Below are 19222 nucleotides of genomic sequence, written 5' to 3' on the forward strand. Positions count from 1 at the left end.
TCCCGGGGGGCGCAGCTCAGGAGAGGCCCCGGGGGGCGCAGCGCAGGAGAGGTCCCGGGGGGCGCAGCTCAGGAGAGGCCCCGGGGGGCGCAGCGCAGGAGGGGTCCCGGGGGCAGGGGACACAGATCTCGCAGTGCCCGGCCGCCAGCTCCTTCCCGGGGCTTGCTGTCAGGCCACCTCCTGGGAGCTAAGCGCGCTCCGGCGGCTCGGCGCTCCGGGCAGCCCCATGGCGCCCCCGGGCTGGTGACGGGCCCGCGGCTCCGGCTCCCCCGGCCGAGGAGATGGCCCTGGAGCGGGCTCTGCTCGCCGCCCGCCTCGGGGACGTGGACACCCTGAAGTCTCTGCAGGCGGAGGGGCTGCTGCAGCCGGGGCTCCGGGACCCGCTGGGCGCCTCGCCCGCTCACCACGCCGCCCGGGCCGGCAAGCTCAACTGCCTGCGCTACCTGGTGGAGGAGGCGGCGCTGCCGGGCAATAGCCGGGCCCGCAACGGGGCCACCCCGGGCCACGACGCGGCGGCCACCGGCAACCTGGCCTGTCTCCAGTGGCTGCTGACCCAGGGAGGCTGCTGCGTTCAGGTGAGCACCGCGCTCGGCTTCCCTCCCCCGGCTCAGCCTCCGGGGTTCCTGGGGCCGCCTGCTGCCTGTGGGTGCCCGGGTGTGATGGGTGCCTGGCAGGGCCCAGGACCAGCTCCCTGCCTGCACTGGGATGTGGAATTGCGGGGGAGCAGCTCTCCAGGGCTGGGCAGTGCCCCTCTGGGCGGGCAGCCGCACTGGGTACACCTCACCCAGGGTGTGGGACTGGCCTGGTGCTCCTGGCTGCACCATGGAGCTCTGGGATGGCGCAGACAAGGCGAATGTAACAAAAGCGGATTAAGGGGAGCAGGCCCTCTCCTGCCCTGATCTTCTGCAGCTGCCCAGGCAGGAAGGGTGGAGACTGACCCAGCTCCTGTGTGTGTCTGGACACGGGATTGTTCACCTTTGTCTTTGAGGAATGGGGTCCCCTGTATTGGAGAAGCTGGTTTCCACAAATGCAAGAGGCCTCTGGCTGGATGGTCCCTTGCTGGCTTCCCTGCCCCGCCCCACCCCAATCGGTATAATCAAGTAGCTGTTTCCCCCATAGCCTGCTCCTGTGTCCGCCTGGATGGAACACAGTCAGCTCCCTTGTGTGGGACCTGGCCTGGAAGCCAACAACTCTCCATGGGTAGGAGAGCAGTGGGCTGAGTTTGGGGCCAGGGTCTCCCACACACAGCCCCTTTGGGGCCTTGGAGCAGTCACTTCCCCTCTCCAGGCCTCCACTTCCTTCCACCTGCCTCACAGGGTGCCTCCGTGAGCTGCTGCAAAGAAGCCATTTACACTAGGAGAGTCCCTGGCCTTGGACTGTGGCTGGAAGCCCTGTTGGGCTCTGCCAGGCTGTGTGCCATGTCTGCAGCCCCATGCATTCATTGCTAAGGTGGGAGGATGGTCCTGCTCCTCGGGCCCCACATGCTGCCCTTCAGTTTGGTGCTGGATTCCAGCCCTGACCTAGACAGAAGGGTGGATGATGTCTGGGTGATGCATCATGTCAAAGATGCTAATGACTTTGTTTCAGTCTTCACCAGAAGTCTGAAGGAATGCCGAACATAGTGAGTGCTAATGGGAAGGGGGCAGGTTTAGAAGAGAAAATAAAAAAAGAACAAGTTAAAACTGTCTTAGAAAAGTTAGATGCCTGCAAGTCACCAGGGCCTGATGAAATGCATCCTAGAATACTCAAGGAGCTAATAGAGGAGGTATCTGACCTCTAGCTATTATCTTTGGAAAATCATAGGAGATGGGAGAGATTCCAGAAGCCCGGAAAAGGGCAAATATAGTGCCATCTATAACAAGGGAAATAAAAACAACCCAGGAAACTACAGACCAGTTAGTTTAACTTCTGTGCCAGGGAAGATAATGGAGCAAGTGATTAAGGAAATCACCTGCAAACACGTGGAAGGTGGTAAGGTGATAAGGAATAGCCAGCGTGGATTTGTAAAGAACAAGTCGTGTCAAACCAATCTGATAGCTTTCTTTGATAGGATAACGAGTCTTGTGGATAAGGGAGAAGTGGTGGATGTGGTGTACCTAGACTTTAGTAAGGCATTTGATACGGTCTTGCATGATATTCTTATCGATAAACTAGGCAAATACAACTTAGATGGAGCTACTATAAGGTGGGTGCATAACTGGCTGGATAACCGTACTCAGAGTAGTTATTAATGGTTCCCAATCCTGCTGGAAAGGTATAACAAGTGGGGTTCCGCAGGGGTCTGTTTTGGGACTGGCTCTGTTCAATATCTTCATCAACGACTTAGATATTGGCATAGAAAGAACGCTTATTAAGTTTGCAGATGAATCCAAACTGGGAGGGATTGCAACTGCTTTGGGGGACAAGGTCAAAATTCAAAATGATCTGGACAAATTGGAGAAATGGTCTGACGTAAACCAGATGAAGTTTAATAAAGACAAATGCAAAGTGCCCCACTTAGGAAGGAACAATCAGTTTCACTCATACAGAATGGAAAGAGACTGTCTAGGAAGGAATACGGAAGAAAGGGATCTAGGAGTTATAGTGGACCACAAGCTAAGTATGAGTCAACAGTGTGATACTGTTGCAAAAAAAGCAAACGTGATTCTGGGATGCATTAACAGGTGTGTTGTAAACAAGACACAAGAAGCCATTCTTCCACTCTACCCTGCTCTGGTTAGGCCTCAACTGGAGTATTGTGTTCAGTTCTGGGCAACGCATTTCAAGAAAGATGTGGAGAAATTGGAGAGGGTCCAGAGAAGAGCAACAAGAATGATTAAAGGTCTAGAGAACATGACCTATGAAGGAAGGCTGAAGGAATTAGGTTTGTTTAGTCTGGAAAAGAGAAGACTGAGGGGACATGATAGCAGTTTTCAGGTATCTAAAAGGGTGTCATAAGGAGATGGGAGGAAACTTGTTCATCTTGGTCTCTAAGGATAGAACAAGAAGCAATGGGCTTAAACTGCAGCAAGGGAGGTTTAGGTTGGACATTAGGAAAAAGTTCCTAACTGTCATGGTGGTTAAACACTGGAATAAATTGCCTAGGGAGGTTGTGGAATCTCCATCTCTGGAGATATTTAAGAGTAGGTTAGATAAATGTCTATCTGGGATGGTCTAGACAGTATTTGGTCCTGCCATGAGGGCAGGGGACTGGACTCGATGACCTTTCGAGGTCCCTTCCAGTCCTAGAGTCTGTGAATCTATGAATCATCATCATTTGTATTTCTCAAGGCTCTGGGTCCAGGCAGAGACAACAGTGCAGTGCCAGGACCAGGAGCTTGCACTCTGAATAGCCAAGGCAGCTAAAGGGTGGAGGGGAAGTGGAAGCACAGAGAGGGAAGGGAACTGGTGCTGAGAACCCCACAGTCCCTCTGAGTGGTGGCTGCACATAGGGATTGCTGGACAGCCTTATCTTCCGCGCCTGCCTGCTCCCCCCAAGCTGGAATCCTGGTGCTCACTGGTGGTGCAGCCTGTCCTGTGGACCCACCGGACTGGTCCTAACAACCAGACGTGACATTTACCAAGTGCTGTTCATCATCTCCATAGTGCTTTACAAACAGTCACTCCTCACACTCCACAAACACCCTCCAATCATTAATGCAGCAAATTTCACCTTCCTCTTGTCTTGTCTGGGTGTTGTCCAGGAACAGCTTGTGAGAGTCGCTGATTTATCTGCTTGCTGAAATTATTGAATTTCTTCAGCCACTAACTCTTGGGCTGCAGGTTCCTGACTACACAATATTAATGATTCACAGTGGCAAATATGGGTGAAATCCTGCCCCTGCTGGACTCACTGGGACTTTAGCCATTGGCTTCACTAGGTCAATAGGGTCAGGGTTTCCCCACAGTTTGCAAAGTGCTCATGGCTATGGAGTTCATGTCACTAATCAACATCATCAATTTCAAATTGCAAGCTTCACCGTTCTCGTTGTGTGGGTTAATTCCGTAAAACAGAACAGAACTAATACCACTGGCCTGCCCCACATGGTGCGAGCTGCGAACTGCCTGTTTTACAATCCTGGAATGAGCCATCAGAGCATCAAGGGTTGATGCTAAGCAGCCGTTTTCAGTGGCCAATTGTGCTAAGAGTCAGGGCCTCAAATGTTCACAGGAATGGAGCACAGTCAGGCTGCAAGGTGCTTTGCAGCATGAACACATACACATGGGTCAATATCCCTCTCTGCTCAGGCCTGGAAAGCCGCTGCAGTCAATGCTGGCTCTGCTTTGACAGAGCCGTGGAGGAAGGGCTGTGCCCTACCCCACAGAGGGAGTCAGTGCCATACTCAGGATTAGAGCTCACTGATCTCTGACTCCCAGGCCGGTGCTGAACTGTGGCTATGCCCTTTTACTGCTCACAGGACAGGACTCAAGCTCTGTTGTGATCAGCAGTCCCTCCCGGAGGGACCCATGCTTGGAGCCATTAACCTGCACTGCCCCTTTCAGGGCACTTCCCATAGTGCAGGTGTGTCAGGAGAACAGGAGCCCTTGTGCCTGTCTGAAGAGAGGGGACAAATGATCAGTGTTGTGCCTGGGCCACACCCATTGGAAACCCTTTTAACTGCTGTGGGGAGGTGCTGGAGAGGGGACGTCCCAGGCTGGCACACTGGAAGTTGCAGCTTGGGAGCTCTGGAAGCCAGACCCACACAGGGTTGGTTTCGGCAGCGCAGCCATGATATTTGGAGCCAGCTCCGAACTGTCCCAGCGTCCCAGGATGTTTGGATCAGACGCTTCGCAGGGACAGTCAGCCTGGACTGGGCCACAGACACAGTGAGGCCTGGCTGGGCCAAGGGGTAATGGGTTCCGCCAGCATCCGGTGTGTGATTGCTGTGGCCGGGTTACTCAGCTTAAGCTCTGTTCGTTACTGTTCTTGTCAGTCATGTAGTCAAAGTTCAGTGATCAGATTAAACGCTGGCCACAAGGCTGAACACAGTATTTCTGTGTGGCCCAGACATTGCTGAACTTAACGACGAGCACCCCAGATTCCTGCTGCACAGTGTGGCGCGGGTCTGGAGACAGGAAGGCTGAAATGTAAATGGTTTGTGCCTTCGAACAGCACACTGCATTCTGTCTGAATGGTTCTTACATGTGGTTCTGCAATCGGTGCAGACACTTGAGCGATAAGCTGCTTGCATGATGCAGGTTGAGAGATGAAAACATGTGATGTTCCTGTGACTTAAAAAGCCATCTGGGGGGTGGGGAGAGATGATCAGGCTGGAAGGACCGGGGGGCGGGGAGAGATGATCAGGCTGGAAGGACTGGGGGGCGGGGAGAGATGATCAGGCTGGAAGGACTGGGGGGCGGGGAGAGATGATCAGGCTGGAAGGACTGGGGGGTGGGGAGAGATGATCAGGCTGGAAGGACTGGGGGGCGGGGAGAGATGATCAGGCTGGAAGGACAAGCTCAGCACAATTAGGAGCCATCTTGGACAAATTCTACTTGCTGTTCTACATTGTCAGGAGCGCTGGCGACCGCATCGGGGCTGTGCAGTAACCCAGCGACAGCGTGCCAAAGCAGCCAACATGGCATGACTCTCCTGCTGAGGCCACACAGCACAATGCCAGCTTTTCCTGAGGCAGGCCCAATGGAGAGGTGGAATGCTGTCCCCGTTAATAGGCAGGTCAGTGCCCAGGAAGAAGAATCTGCGAATTGTCCATTCCTGGGCAGAAGTATCTGTTAAGGGGCTGACTGAACATAGACTCCCAAATATGCTTTCAGTTTAAATGTAATAAATTACTGGGTAGGAGGTCTTGAGTGTCAGTGGCTTGCATATACATTCACGTGTAACTCAGAGGTGCTGCAGTCTCCAAAAGTCTATATGTTGCTATTTTTTAAATAGCTCCTTCATTTTCACCTGGAGGTACTACAGCATGTGGAAATGACCCAGCTCATGTCTCAGCATTAATGGCTAAGTGCAGTATTGCCAACTCCCTACATTCAAGAATCATGAGTCAGGCCCCAGCACTCATGAGGCCAGCTTTAAAATCATGAGATTTTAAAAGAATAATATATGTTGGGTTGTTGGTCTTTGTCTTCTGGTTTCTGGCCTTTATGGTGCACTCAGCACACATTCAAGTTTTACTCACCAGCCACGTGGGCCAGAAACTTCCTTTGTGTTAATGAAGGCTCAGATCCTCATGTAATCACCTGACTCCAAGAGCTGAGTCTTTAAGTAAAACAGCCAATATCATGAGACTTGCAATAAAATCACTTGAGTTGGCAACACTGCAAGGTACGCAGTTAAACACAGCAGAGAGAACTTATTTCATCCTTCCTGCTCTTGGATTTTGATGAGATGTAGATGCCTGTGATCAATATATAAGGGCTTAGGAAAGGAGAGGGGTTGTGGTCACATGTGCAGGGAGGAGCTGTAGGTCTGAGGCCAGGCAATCTGAGCATGTGAATATGAAAAAGGTTCTTTATTGCCTAAGTTGTGGATAAGTCACTGTACATGTGTTACAGGGGCAACATCTCTCCTCTTGAGTATCTTAGTCCCCCTCCTCCCCTTATCCTAGAGTTTGGGGTTCTAGATGCCCCAACAGCATTTCTTGCAAGGTCTTAGCTTGTTGTCAGAGTTTTGTAAGTCTCCCCAAAAGCACTTGGTTTATTGCACTCTGTGAAAAGTCATCAGCCGAGAAGCTGGAAGAATTAAGAGGCTCGGATGCTGGGGCAAAGCGAGTGTAAGGGTCTCAGCTGGTTAGTAGTCATGGAACTTTCAACGCTGACTTTGTCCAACCAAGGCCTTGTTCGCAGAAGTGCGCCTCCCCCGTGATAGAGCCGGCCTAGCGTTTGGCACAAATTCAAGGCTCTCTACCTGTCTGCCTCATTTCTTGTTTGAAGTTTCCCAGAAGATGGCTAAGGTCCCAGACCTAGTGTTGTCCTGTGCTCTGATGCCATCTCTCATTCACTGCGAGTAGCTCTTCCGCATGCAAATAGATCCAGTGGGCCAAATATTCCAGCCTGGCGGAGCTGGGAAGGGAGAGCAAAGGTCTCCTATCCTGAGGCCCTTCAGAAGCTGCTTTGTGGTTTGTCACTGTATGGCTCAGAACAGCCCACGGTGATGCTCTGGTGATGGGCTCACAGGACCACAGCCCTGTATACTGATGGCTAAGGGCTCTCTGGGGTTCTTCTGTGTCCGGGAATGTCAGAAGCGCAGTCACATGGTGTTCTGTCTGGAGCAGCACAAAGGGCTGAGAGGTGGGAGTTCAGAGGGTCTCACAATATCCACTGCAGTGTCACGAGGAGCACGTCGTAATAGGAACTGTCTTATTTCGTTTCTGCAGGACACAGACAATTCTGGTGCCACTATCCTGCATCTTGCCGCCCGCTTTGGTCACCACGAAGTAATAGACTGGCTTTTGCGATTTGGAGGCAGCGACCCAATGATAGCCACGGACACAGGAGCGTTACCTGTTCACTATGCTGCAGCCAAAGGAGATTTCCCTTCATTGCGACTTCTCTTAGGGCACTGTCCAAAGTAAGAGAATTTTGTTTTTAGGGGATGGATTTGCAGGGAATTCAATTGACTGGTTTCTGCATGTGTTGGTTGTGTCCAAATATCCAGAGCAATTATAGCATTTGGTTGTTCTTCAGCTTGTGTACAATAGAGGTAACCTGCCTAGGGAGGTTGTGGAATCTCCATCTCTGGAGATATTTAAGAGTAGGTTAGATAAATGTCTATCTGGGATGGTCTAGACAGTATTTGGTCCTGCCATGAGGGCAGGGGACTGGACTCGATGACCTCTCGAGGTCCCTTCCAGTCCTAGAGTCTATGAATCTTTGAATCTATAAACCCAAGTCTTGGGTTTATGGAGTCCACACAGCTAAAGCTGTAATTGCAGCATTACTAACATTTCTCTAACTTTGCCCTCCCATCCTGTAGCGAAAATTAATGTGTCTGACCTGCTGGCTGGCAATGACTAGATCTTAGGGCGAATTTCCAGATTCATATTAAGGTTCCCCTTTTTATACTTTTATACAATTTTTGGCTAACACATGATACTGCCACTGCCACTGCACAGTATCTGGGGGAGAGGGAAGGGGGAGAGAGAACTCAGTGGTTTGAGCATTGGCCTGCTAAACTCAGGGATGTGAGTTCAATCCTTGAGGGGGCCACTTAGGGATCAGGGCAAAAATCTGTCTGGGGATTGGTCCTGCTTTAAGCAGAGGTTGGACTAGATACCTCCTGAGATTCTATGATTACAGCTAGTTTTATTTTTGTAAACCATGCAATGGGCTTTCTTACCCCAGGAAAGATTCCTTAGGATCTAATTCTAGAATCAAATTGAATTTTCCTTAGATTGTGAATTCCTCAGTGCCAAAACTGTTTGGAAAGCCCCTAAAAGATAGCAGGCATTGCTGAAAATAAATACTAACAAGAACATAGTAGCAAATTTAAATATTAACTTCAGATTCCAAGTATGAGTTTTGGAACTGTTGTGTGAATAATGAATATTCTGCAATACCTGGATTGCTAAATCCATAGGTGCTGATTCTCCACTCCATGGGACCTGGCTGTAGTCGCTTACACCTGTGCAAACTGTGTGTAAAACACCACCAGAGCAGAATCCTTTCTACAGGTGCCAGACAGTGGGGAATCTGGCCCATGGTGTCTTGCACTGGTCAATTACATTACAATCCTTTTGCATCTCTTTAGTTCTTTCTTCTACAAGTGGCAGGATACTGTGTAAAGTGCTTGCTGAACTTTGTGTCGTGTCTTCTGCCCTAGGGTCCCATCCTGCCAACGCTGGTGCAGGTGAGTGACTCTATTCACAGGACTTCCTTAGTAAGCGAATAAAGTTACTCACCTGCCTAAGTCTTTTGCAGCATCTGGCCCTAGTGAGGGAGAAATGCCTCATCTGGCTTGGATACAACACCACCCAACAAACAGTTGGCACAGAGCCTGCCTTGTCTGCTAAAAGAATTGTTCTCATTTGTAAAACCTGGGCTTGCGAACGACATGACAGCTTTATCACAGTGGGAAGTCAAACGTCCGTTCATTATTCTCCCAGGAACAAAGGGCAAGAGGCTGGATTTTCACTTTTGATGGAAATATTGCTCCCTGTTGCAGGTGGGGCTGGGGAGGATTTGTTCCATGCGCTTTTGGAACTGGGCGATAACACAGTCGCCTTTGTCCAGGTTATAGTTATGTAAATAGATTAGGCTGCCCTGCAGGGAAATAAGGCTGTTCAAATGTGTGGAAAGACAAGCTTCCGCCTTGTTTAAGGAATGTAGGCTTGTGAGAGGGCTGTGAACGTTAAGGCCCCTGTGTGTTTTCAGATGACACATTCTGTGCATGGTGAAATCCGGGAGTGCTGGGGTACTTTACATTGGTTATTACAGAGTAACCTCAGAATTCCAGGATGTTCTGAAAACAAACCAGTTCCTGGGCCAGTGGTAGCCAGCACTGCTGGTTATGCCCTAGCATGGCCATTCCATGCTAACGCCTGCTTTCTGGTGCTTAGAACTTGCCCAGATCCAAGCTCTCAATCAACTCCCGTGATGTTGTCAGAAATTTGGGGCAAACTGACTGTTGACATGAGTGTGGCTCTGGTGACTTCCAGGAAGCTATGCCTCTGTGTGTGTGTGTGTGTGTGTGTGTGTGTGTGTGTGTGTGTGTGTGTGTGTGTGTGTGTGTGTGTGTGTGTGTAGGCAAGCCTTAAATTCCGGACCCAGGACCGGCCCTCCATATTGGGGGTGGAATTTCACCTGTGCTGATAATCTCTGTTCTCTGACCATGAGCCTGTCTCTGGGTTTAATGCTCCCACCTGGTGATTAAAACTCTTAGACGTCTGTCCCCAAAATAGCTGCATTCTCTCTGCAGCTGGGAATGGGGTCCCAGCTCTTGACTGGGACCCTGTACAGGTTCCCCCATAGCCTGCTGGATGTGAAGCCAAAATGCTAGAAGGTCAACAAAGAGCAAATATAAAATGATCAGGGGTGAGAAAAGCAGGTCACTCAAACATCGCGGATCTGTGCACCACAGATTACAAAAGTTCTAATCGTATTTTCCGTGATGGGCAGGAGGACAGGGCTATAAATACTCTGCAGCTCTTTGGTAATTAACATTCAGTTACACAGGGACTTTTCACAGGAAGATTCTTAACAAAGTCAAACACACTTTTGACAAAATGGAACAGATTCAAATCCTCAGTAATGACAGCATCCAAAATGCAGCTACCTCTGGGCCCTTAGCAAGTGTCAGCAACCGCCCCGCCCCCCAACAGCTCCCACTCATGTAGCAGCAGAACCTGGGAGACTGAAGTATGTCCCTTCCAGTGTAACTCCTGACAAAAACACCAACCCCACCACCACCAGCTGGGCACAGGGACCACAGGGCAGAAGTGATGATTCTGGGTCATAAATGAGGTGCCGACAAGTCTGGTAACCAAGCACCATGATGAAAAGTACTTATATTGTGGGCTGGGCATAAGACAGGCAGGCAGGGCTGACGCTTCCATTTAGGCGACCTAGGTGGTTGCCTAGGGCACCAGGATTTGGAAGGGCGGCATTTTGCCGCCCTTGGCGGCAATTCGGCGGCAGGGGTCCTTCCGCGCTCTGGGTCGTCGTCGACAATTCTGCGGCGGGTCCTTCACTCACTCCGGGACCCGCTGCCGAAATGCCCCAAAGACCAGGAGCGCGGAAGGACCCCCCCTCTGCCGCAGAATTGCCACCAACGACCGGGAGCGCAGAAGGGCCAAAAACCCTGGCACTGCTCCTGCAGGCAGGGGAGGGCAGCCAGATGAGCCAGATGTGCCAGATGTGCTCGTGTGTCTAAGAGCATTGCACAAGTCTGGGGCCTTTCATTGGCCGGCACACACACTCCAGAGCCATTGGAGAGGGATGCCAACGCTTGTTAAATCTACCCAGTTTTCCCACAGCAACATACAAATGCATTCAAGGTCTCGGCCAAAGCCAGTCTGCAAATCTAGGCTCAGGATGGCTTTCCACTGACTCCCAATCGCTGTCCAAAGAGAAACGGAGCATTAACTAGTGGGGTTGGCTGGAAACTGCGTGATGATGACCCTTAGCACTGACCGAAGGTCTGAGAGCACCCACAGGACAGGCTTCCTGGAGGAGGCGGGGCAGGCGTGTCAGCTATCGCTAGCTGCATTGCTCAAGATGAGGGCCAGGGCAGGAGCAGGATACCCTGGGATGCCCAAGGACACAAATCCCAGCCCTTCCCTATCGCTGGTAGCAAACAGAACTGTCCTTTGCTTGTGAGATGGCTGCACTGGAAATACAGATAGACAGAGACTGTCTCTGTTTATTGATAGGCATTTCTGTGGTACTCGGCAGCAGCCTTAACTCTGCCCCTTTATCCCCACCACCTTCCACCCCTGGGTCTCCATGTGTGTTGGGGAGGGGTCAGGATGACCCTTATGCCACACTGGACAGGGGCTGCCACGTTTCTCAGCAGATGTTTCCCAGCTGAAGGGCAGTGCAATGCCCAGGACTTAGACACGGCAGGCAGAGGGACCCTGCACTAACCCTCTCTACCCCTTCAGATTACAGCCCTTAGCTGATGAAAGCAGTGTGCTGGAAGGCTGCCAAGCAAGGCACACAGACACCCCAGCCCTGACGGACAGGCCGGCGGACGTCTCCCGGGTGTTCCAAAGCCCATGGAACCCAGAACTGCCCCCGCCTGCATTTCCCATGGGGATGGAGACAGCTGCTGAAAGGGACCAGTGGAGACTGAGGAGACAGGAGCTAGAGCAAGGAGAGCTGGCTGGGCAGGCAGTTGCCAGCAGAGCTGGAGGAACATGCCTCCTGCAGGAGCATTTGGAGGGGAAACCCTTCTCCTCTCTGGTTCATTTAAAACCCATCCTGGGAGCCTTCGAAGTGGGGAATTTGCAGGGGAAGGGGTTGTGTTGTGAAATAGTTTGAAGTCTGACATGGATTTTGGGTGGGGTTGTGAGCAAATGGCTCCTGCCCCAGCCCTCTGAGAGGCCCCAGTCCATGCAGGAGAGTCAGCCCTTCGGGGAGTGGGTGGGAGGTGGAAAGTGTAGGGATGCGTGAGCCTGCTGGCACTGGGGAGCAGCATTGCCTTCTGTTTGGGGGCTGGCTGGGTCTCACCATGTTCAGTGCTGCTCAGCTCCCCCACCCCCAGCCCTAGAGAACTGGGCCCTTATAATAAAAGGCCCGAATGTGAGCTCCTTTTGCTGCCCAAGCTGTATCTTGTGAGGTGGGGGCTTTGATTTCAGTTTCTGGGCTGGCTGTATCATTGCGGGCTGGCTGCTTCGGAAGAATCAAGCCTAGGTCTGTGCTGCAGGCTGGATACCAGATCCGGCCCGGCCTGGCCTGGCCTCTATTCCTCGCATGGCTGGGGGAAGGATGGGGGTTTCTGCCACAGGCAGACGCATGGACAATAACAAATCCCCCCCCATCCAGAATTGTCTGTTCTGGGTTTACCCCAAAAGCAGTGGGGCGAGAAGCGGATATTCATGGATAGGAGAGAGAAGCATGGCAGGGCTTTGGCTTCTGAGAGCAGAGGCAGGTGTCTGATGATAGCCCCCGAGTTATCGGTTATTCAGGCTGAATGTAAGAATTGAGGCTAGACATGCTCCCCATTTCACAGGGAAAAGACGAATCTGAACATCATTTGGGTGTCACTCCAGCCTGGCCCTGTGATAGCGGCTGCAGGGGCAGCAAGAAGCCTGGCTTGCTCCATTTTTCCTGCTCTCACAAAAATGGAGGGAATTCTTCAAGGGCTGTGTAAGAAATAGTTAGCACTGGCGGATTTCACAGCTGCTTTCTCAAAGGGACGTCGCTCAGCCTCACATGCCCCTGCAGAAGCTTTTGAGAGCTGTGCCCACCTCCGATAGTGCTCAGGCAGCGGGACCCTTGGGGGTGCAGCAACTGGCGTGGGGGGGCTCAGAATGCTTGAAACTTTGGGTCTGGGGGTGTGAGGTGTTCACAGCAATAGCTAGGCCAAGAGAGGATTCTGCCTGGCTAGGGGGAGTTTAAATAGCCAGGCTCTATGGAAAGCCAAGATAACAAATGTAAAAATAGCCCACACCCTTTAAATGCCAAACCTCCTCCAAACAGGGCTTCCTGCAGCCAGGTCTAATCTGTGCTCCTATCAGCCAAGCCCCAGAGCACCCTGTCCCACTGCTCCCAGGCTCTGCCCCTCCTGGAAAGCTGCCTGCTGCCCCCCACCCTGCTAACTAGCAGAATGCAGTGGCTTTTGAAGAGATGCTTTAAGCTGCTGGAGCCTGGCTGGGGCTCTTCTCCCCAGCAGATCGCTCCAGCAAGCCTGACTATGGAAACTGTGCTCAGTCCCAGGCCTGCCTGCCAGCGTGACAGGAGCATGCAAGACTCTCTCAGGTTTAGCTGCATCTGACTCTGACTCCATTCTGCGTAGCATACCCCTGCTGCGGAAGAATGAAAATCAAAAGCTCCAGTTCAGAGCCATGCTGAGGCCCCTCCAGTGTTTCCATTAGGAAGTGCTGGCAGAGCCACGTCGCCCAAGTCTCACGAGGGGTTTGATAGCATGGGCTCGCTAAGGCCTCTTTTTACATACGCCGGCAGGAAGAACCGAGATCTAATGAGAACAAAGCATTTGCTGGCTTGAAGCTGGCCCGTTAGTTGATGACAGGTGAGGCAGCTGTTCTAGAACCCCTAGGCATTGTCCTCCCGTACATGGATTCCTCTGGCTGTCCTCTGGCCCTGGTGACACACCACTGGTGTCTGCAGAATCTCATCGCACTGGGTGTGATTGTTACGGAGCAAAAGGAACACAAAGAATATCAGAAGGCTGGTTAGACAATCACCAGAGCACGTTACTTAATAGGGCAGAGTCTGTGGACTGTCCTGGGTGGTTTTGCAAGTTTTGCTTTCTATTATATAAATCATGACTCTGTTTGTACAAACAAAGAGAAGGGTCAAAATATTTTTCTCTTTTAAATGAAAAACAAAAAGTGGTTTCAATGTTTCCACCCCACGAATAGGTTATTACAGCTGGAGAGCTTGAAGTTAAGCTCAAAAGGGAATTTATCCCTATTGCTTTCCCATAAACAGCAGCCTTTCTTTTGTGTATATTTTATATCCTTAATTTAAAATCTTAACCAATTATTGTAGTAACCATGGCAATTGCTCAAATGCCGTCACTGCTTTGGGACCAATATGTGTTCAGGTGACAACTTGCACAGAAGACACGCTCCTGGTGCAGACGTGGACTGCAAGGTCTTATGCAATATCTATGTCCATTTCCTTGGCTGCACTGAACTAGCGCCATGCAGATCAGGTATGTCCTGCAATCCACTGATTTGAGAGCAACACAACAGCAGCTGCTGCTAATTCATTGACCTGAATATTCTCCAGATTCCAGCTACAGTCAGCTCCCTTGGGGGCTGGAAATGGGGTCAGCGTGCAAACGTATCTGAATGAGTAGTGTCCTGACTATGCATGGGAGCATCATAGCAAGCGTGACTTGTGCAGATGCACCCCGTGCTCTTTACTTTTACATACTGTCTCCAGCACAGGAAATCAGACCCTTCCCAGCCGATTAACCCATACAGGTAAATACAAGTCAGCTAAGTGGATTACAGGTACCATCTGTGGCTGTGCCGGTGCAGAGCATGGGGAGGCTACATGGTGCAGATTCCAGGCGAAATGCCTGAGCCCAGACAGACGAGAGAGCGAGCTAGGGGACTCCAGGCACGATACCTCGTTAGGAAAAGGACAAGGCAACGCAGATGAGCTGTAAAGAGTCACAGGGTCCATTGGGGCAGGAAGGTTGTTCCAGACCAAACTCACAAATTATAAATGGAAAGCTCAGCAGTGGAGTGGTTGACTATCCATTTAGTGAGACTCCCAGTAGAATCTATCCATGCAAGTGATAAGGCAAAAAACCCAGTTATCAGGGGGAAAAGACTTTACAGCCCCCTGCTCAACTCACTGAATGGAAGGGTCCCTGCATTTTGCTAAGTAGGCTCTTAATTAAGCATGTCTTAGTCACAGCCCTTTTACATTTAATTTTATGCTTCTCCTGCAGTTACTTTTGCTGTGAGCACCTGCTGCCTGTAGGTAAGAAATCCCATTAATTATTTACTCCTGTACTCATAGGCCCTTCTGCTAACTGCCCAGTGGGAGGCTCCATTACAAGCCTTGAAATTCTATCTCTGGGAGTCGCCACACCAGCTAACAGGCAGGATGCAGCAGTAACAGTTAAAATGGGGAGGAACGACAGTGGGTTTATATCTATACTGCAGACAAAAGCTCTACTGAAAGACCATGAAAGGTTGCAAAGTCAATCACTCAGAAGCCAAGAAATGCCAGAATTAAGCCTCCTTTTTGCCCTCGAGGTAATTAGTGACTGGTTGTAGTAGAAAGTTTTTATCTTCTCTGTGGACCAGTCACAAGAGGGCGATGAGCCATACCATTTGCCAGGCAGCAGAGGAATGTTAGGCCTCAGGAATCCTGGATTCTGTTCGATGTTCTGGACAGGAGGGTTCTGTAGTGGCTACAGACCCTTTTGCTCCCTTATTCCCCCACCCCACTCACACACCCGCTGTCTCCTGCCCCCTCCAGTTTGTTCCCGTGCCCCACCACCTGGCCTTGCCCCTGCCCCAACCTGCTGCATTCACGTCAGATTACTTCCTCCTTCTCCTCCACGTGCCAGAGCTTTTGGGAACTGATTTTTAGAGCTCAGAACCAGGCCAACTTTGGTGGATTTTTACAGGGACGGGCCAGGAGCCTTCCTGAACACAGGGTAATATCCTGTGCTCACCCCCTCCCCGCTGCTTTTCAAGCGCCTGCTCTAAAACATAAAGCTCCTCAGTAAAACATCTGTAAGAATTCTTTAACCTTGACCCAACCTCCCTATTTTTCCTTTATTTTGGTTTTCACAGAATCATAGACGTGCAGGGACCTCAAGAGGTTATCTAGTCCAGTTCTCTGTACTCAAGGCAGGACATGGACATGGCTGAACTGATTTTGCTGAAATTTACCCCCAAAAAGTCAGCTTGAGGCAGACGCCTGCTCTGGAAAATTTTGGTCCAAATGGTTATAGTGTGGCAAAGTCTAAGCAACTAAAAACAGGCGTTTCTAATGGAAAGTGTTGGGCAACCTAACTAAGCTAACAGAATGTTAGGAACCATTAGGAAGAGCCTAGATAAGAAGACAGTAAATATCTTAATGCCGTTATATAAATCCATGATAAGCCCACACCTTGAATACTGCCTGCAGTTCTGGTCACCCCATCTCCAAAAAGATACATTACAAATGGGAAAAGCACAGAGAAGGGCCCCAAAGATGACTGAGGGTATGGAACAGCTTCAGCAGGAGGGTATGGAACAGTTTCAGACTGGGACTATTCAGCTTGGAAAGGAGACGACTGAGGGAGGATATGATAGAGGGCTATAAAATCATGGCTGGTGTGGAGAAAATGAATGGGGAAGTGTTATTTACCCCTTCACATAACACAAGAACCAGGGGTCACCCAATTACCTTAATAGGCACCAGGTTTAAAATAAACATCCGGAAGCGCTTCTTCACAATGCACAGCAGCCTCTGGCCAGGGAATGTTGTGAAAGTATGTGTAAAAGTACAACTTGATTCAGAAACGAACTAGATAAGTCCATGGAGGATAGGTTCTCCGATGGCTATTAGCTGAGCTGGTCAGGTACGCAACCCCACGTGCTGGGTGCCCCTGATGCTACCCTGCAGCGTATGCCCACAGAACTTATGTCACTCGGGATGAATAAATCACCCCTGGAGTGACGTAAGTTACACCAACACAAGTGCTTGTGTGGACAGAGCTTCTCCCACTGACACAGCTACCACTGCTCATTGGGGGTGAATTCATTAAGTCGACGGGAGAGCTGCTGATCGTTCAGAGAAGCACCCAGGCTCTGGGATGTTCTTCTGAATGACTCTTTACGGTGTGCCAATTGCTAGCGCGAGTCTGTGGGACTCCCTGCACCTCTGAGTGTCTTTTGCACCAGCAGATGGGGGCTCTACGGCCAAGCCACCATAGCCTGCAGGCAGGGGCGGCTTTATGAACTGCGGTGCCCAATTCCAATACCCGGCGGTGCTCCAGAGCTTTGGCAGCACTTTGGTGGTGGGGGGTCCACTCCCGGTCTTCTGTGGCACCGAAGGACCCCCCACTGCCGAAATGTCGCCAAAATCCCTGGAGTGGACCCCCCCCCCGCCGCCAAAATGCCACCGAAGACCCCCGGAGCAGACCGCCGCTGGGTGAGTAAAAACAAAATTAAAAAGGTGCCTAAGGCGCAGGGCCTGATTCCAGGGAATCAGCCTAAAACCAGCCCTGCTTGCAGGACAATAGTTGGTGGTGGTGGGTCTGGCTTTTCATGTTTCATTCGCCAGGGTTGAGTGAGTTGCTATGGGGGGATGGGCATGAGCCAGCAGGCTGCTGGGCCAGCCCAGAAATGCTGGTTTCATGCTCTTTGCTCCCAGACAGCCAATCCCTTGGGCTTCTTCAAACTGAGTTACCAGGAGAGTCTCCTTTTGCTGGGATGCTGGTGCCACCTTTCCCTCTCCCTCCTGGCACAAGGGGAACCATTCCCAACAAGCGCTCCCTGGCCCTCTGAGCAATGGCCAGTTTCCAGCACTTGGCATACGTCTGAGCTCAGGTGCCAGAGTGCCTGGGTGCAAGGTGGACCTGATGGCCTCTCTGGCCACACCTGCTAACACGGGTGCCAGTGAGCTGTCTGCCCCTGGTATTTCTAAAGAATCCTTCACTGCAGGTGCCTGCTGCTAAGTACAAAGCCAACACATTGAACCCCGAAATGGACTAAAGCTTCCAGCTGCCGCTGCCCCAGACTGCGGTGCTCAGAGCAGGACCAGCCCGATCCCACCCTCTCTCTGCTGCGTTATTTCTGCACTGGGGAGACCATATTCTAGGGCTGCTTATTTCAGCAAGCAATAAGACGTAAAGATCCCCAGCTTTGCTTTTGGGGCCATTAGCCAGCTCCCACCCACATGCTGTCCGCAAGCTGGGGCCAGCCTGAAGAATGCATTAAACTTGAACGATTAAATGAATTGAATTAGTATTATTAGCAACAGTAATTTAAGTTATTAATAGGCTGCCACGCTCCGGCCGAGTTGCGTTAAGTCTCAGGACGTTCGATGGAGCACTCTCGATTTGGGCCTGCTAAGCCTGCCCCTAATCTGCATACTTTAAACCCGCTCACTGCCACAGGCTCAAGCTGCAGGCTTTGTCTTGTTAATTCTTAATCAGCTTGGATAGTGGCGATGCCTGGGAACAAGTGGCTGTTTTCCGTCTTGCATTGTTTGTTTTAATCACTATGGTAACCAGCGGCAGCTAACCTGTAGTAAGCTAATGCAGATGGCGGGAGGGTCAGGGCTGGTTCTCCTTCGTCAGTCCGTATGCTCCTGTGGCATGGGGGTGGGCAAGGGGAGGGGCATGGCATACTCCCCTGGCAGAGGATAAACCGGGATTATTTGTAGGTGAATCTGGTGCAATCCTCTGCCCCTCCCCTCCCTTAATTCTCTGCTCCCTGCCTCTCCTCAGCTGGGAATCTTCCCCTGCCTCCTCAGTATGTAGCACCTCCCTTGGTCTTTGCTCCCCCTTAGGGGCTGCAAACACCCCGCTGAGCCCAGCAGCTGCAGCAGGCTGCAATACAACTAGGCAAAAAGCCAGGAAAATCGGGAGCAGTGCGAGGGCGGGAAGGGCTTAGCAGCAGCCTGGGGTGACAGTAGGACAAGGGTGGTGGCCTGAGCGAAGGAAGGGAAAGTTTAGGGACAAAGCTGTCTGGCGCACAGGAGAGAGGCTGCAGGCATGTCCTGGGGGATAGCAGCATGAGTCCAGCACAGAGTGGCCTGACTTGTATCTGAACTGGCACAGCATGAGCAGCAGGCTTCTTGCACCCCTGGCCATGAGCTGGGCCCTGTCTGGGAATCATGACCTCAGCGGTTGTCTCATTGCAGGCTGGAGGTGGCTGGGCAGCCCCCGGCGCTGGGCTCTGCCCCAGCAGTGCTGAGCACACAGCATTTCTCAGACTCCCACTCTGGGTTGGCAGAGGCAGCGCAGCACCAAGTGCTACATGGAAACAGGAAGAGAACGGTGCCAGGCTCTATGATGCCCACTGGATTCCCTTTGCTCCTGGACACGTGTTTCGCCCCTTAGGGGTGGAAGAGCTGGAGCTGCCCTTATGAGACCCCTACACGGGTGAAATTTGCCCCCATGTGGAGGAGCAGGACA

General features: G+C 51.5%; 1 protein-coding gene across 2 annotated transcripts in view; it reads left to right on the top strand.

Moving 5' to 3' along the window:
- Window positions 1-281: 281 nt before the first annotated feature.
- ESPN (espin) overlaps window positions 282-19222 on the top strand; it is an 82789-nt gene continuing 63848 nt past the window's right edge. Inside the window, exons 1-2 of one of the 2 annotated variants that reach the window (XM_030537861.1) lie at window positions 282-575; window positions 7320-7513. In XM_030537861.1, the coding sequence (XP_030393721.1) occupies window positions 282-575; window positions 7320-7513 (488 nt within the window). Of the gene's footprint in view, window positions 576-7319; window positions 7514-19222 lie in introns of those variants that run through there. The other variant, XM_030537862.1, reaches the window with a different exon arrangement.

Source organism: Gopherus evgoodei, chromosome 18 (assembly GCF_007399415.2).
Source record: "Gopherus evgoodei ecotype Sinaloan lineage chromosome 18, rGopEvg1_v1.p, whole genome shotgun sequence".
Taxonomy (NCBI): Eukaryota; Metazoa; Chordata; order Testudines; family Testudinidae; genus Gopherus; species Gopherus evgoodei.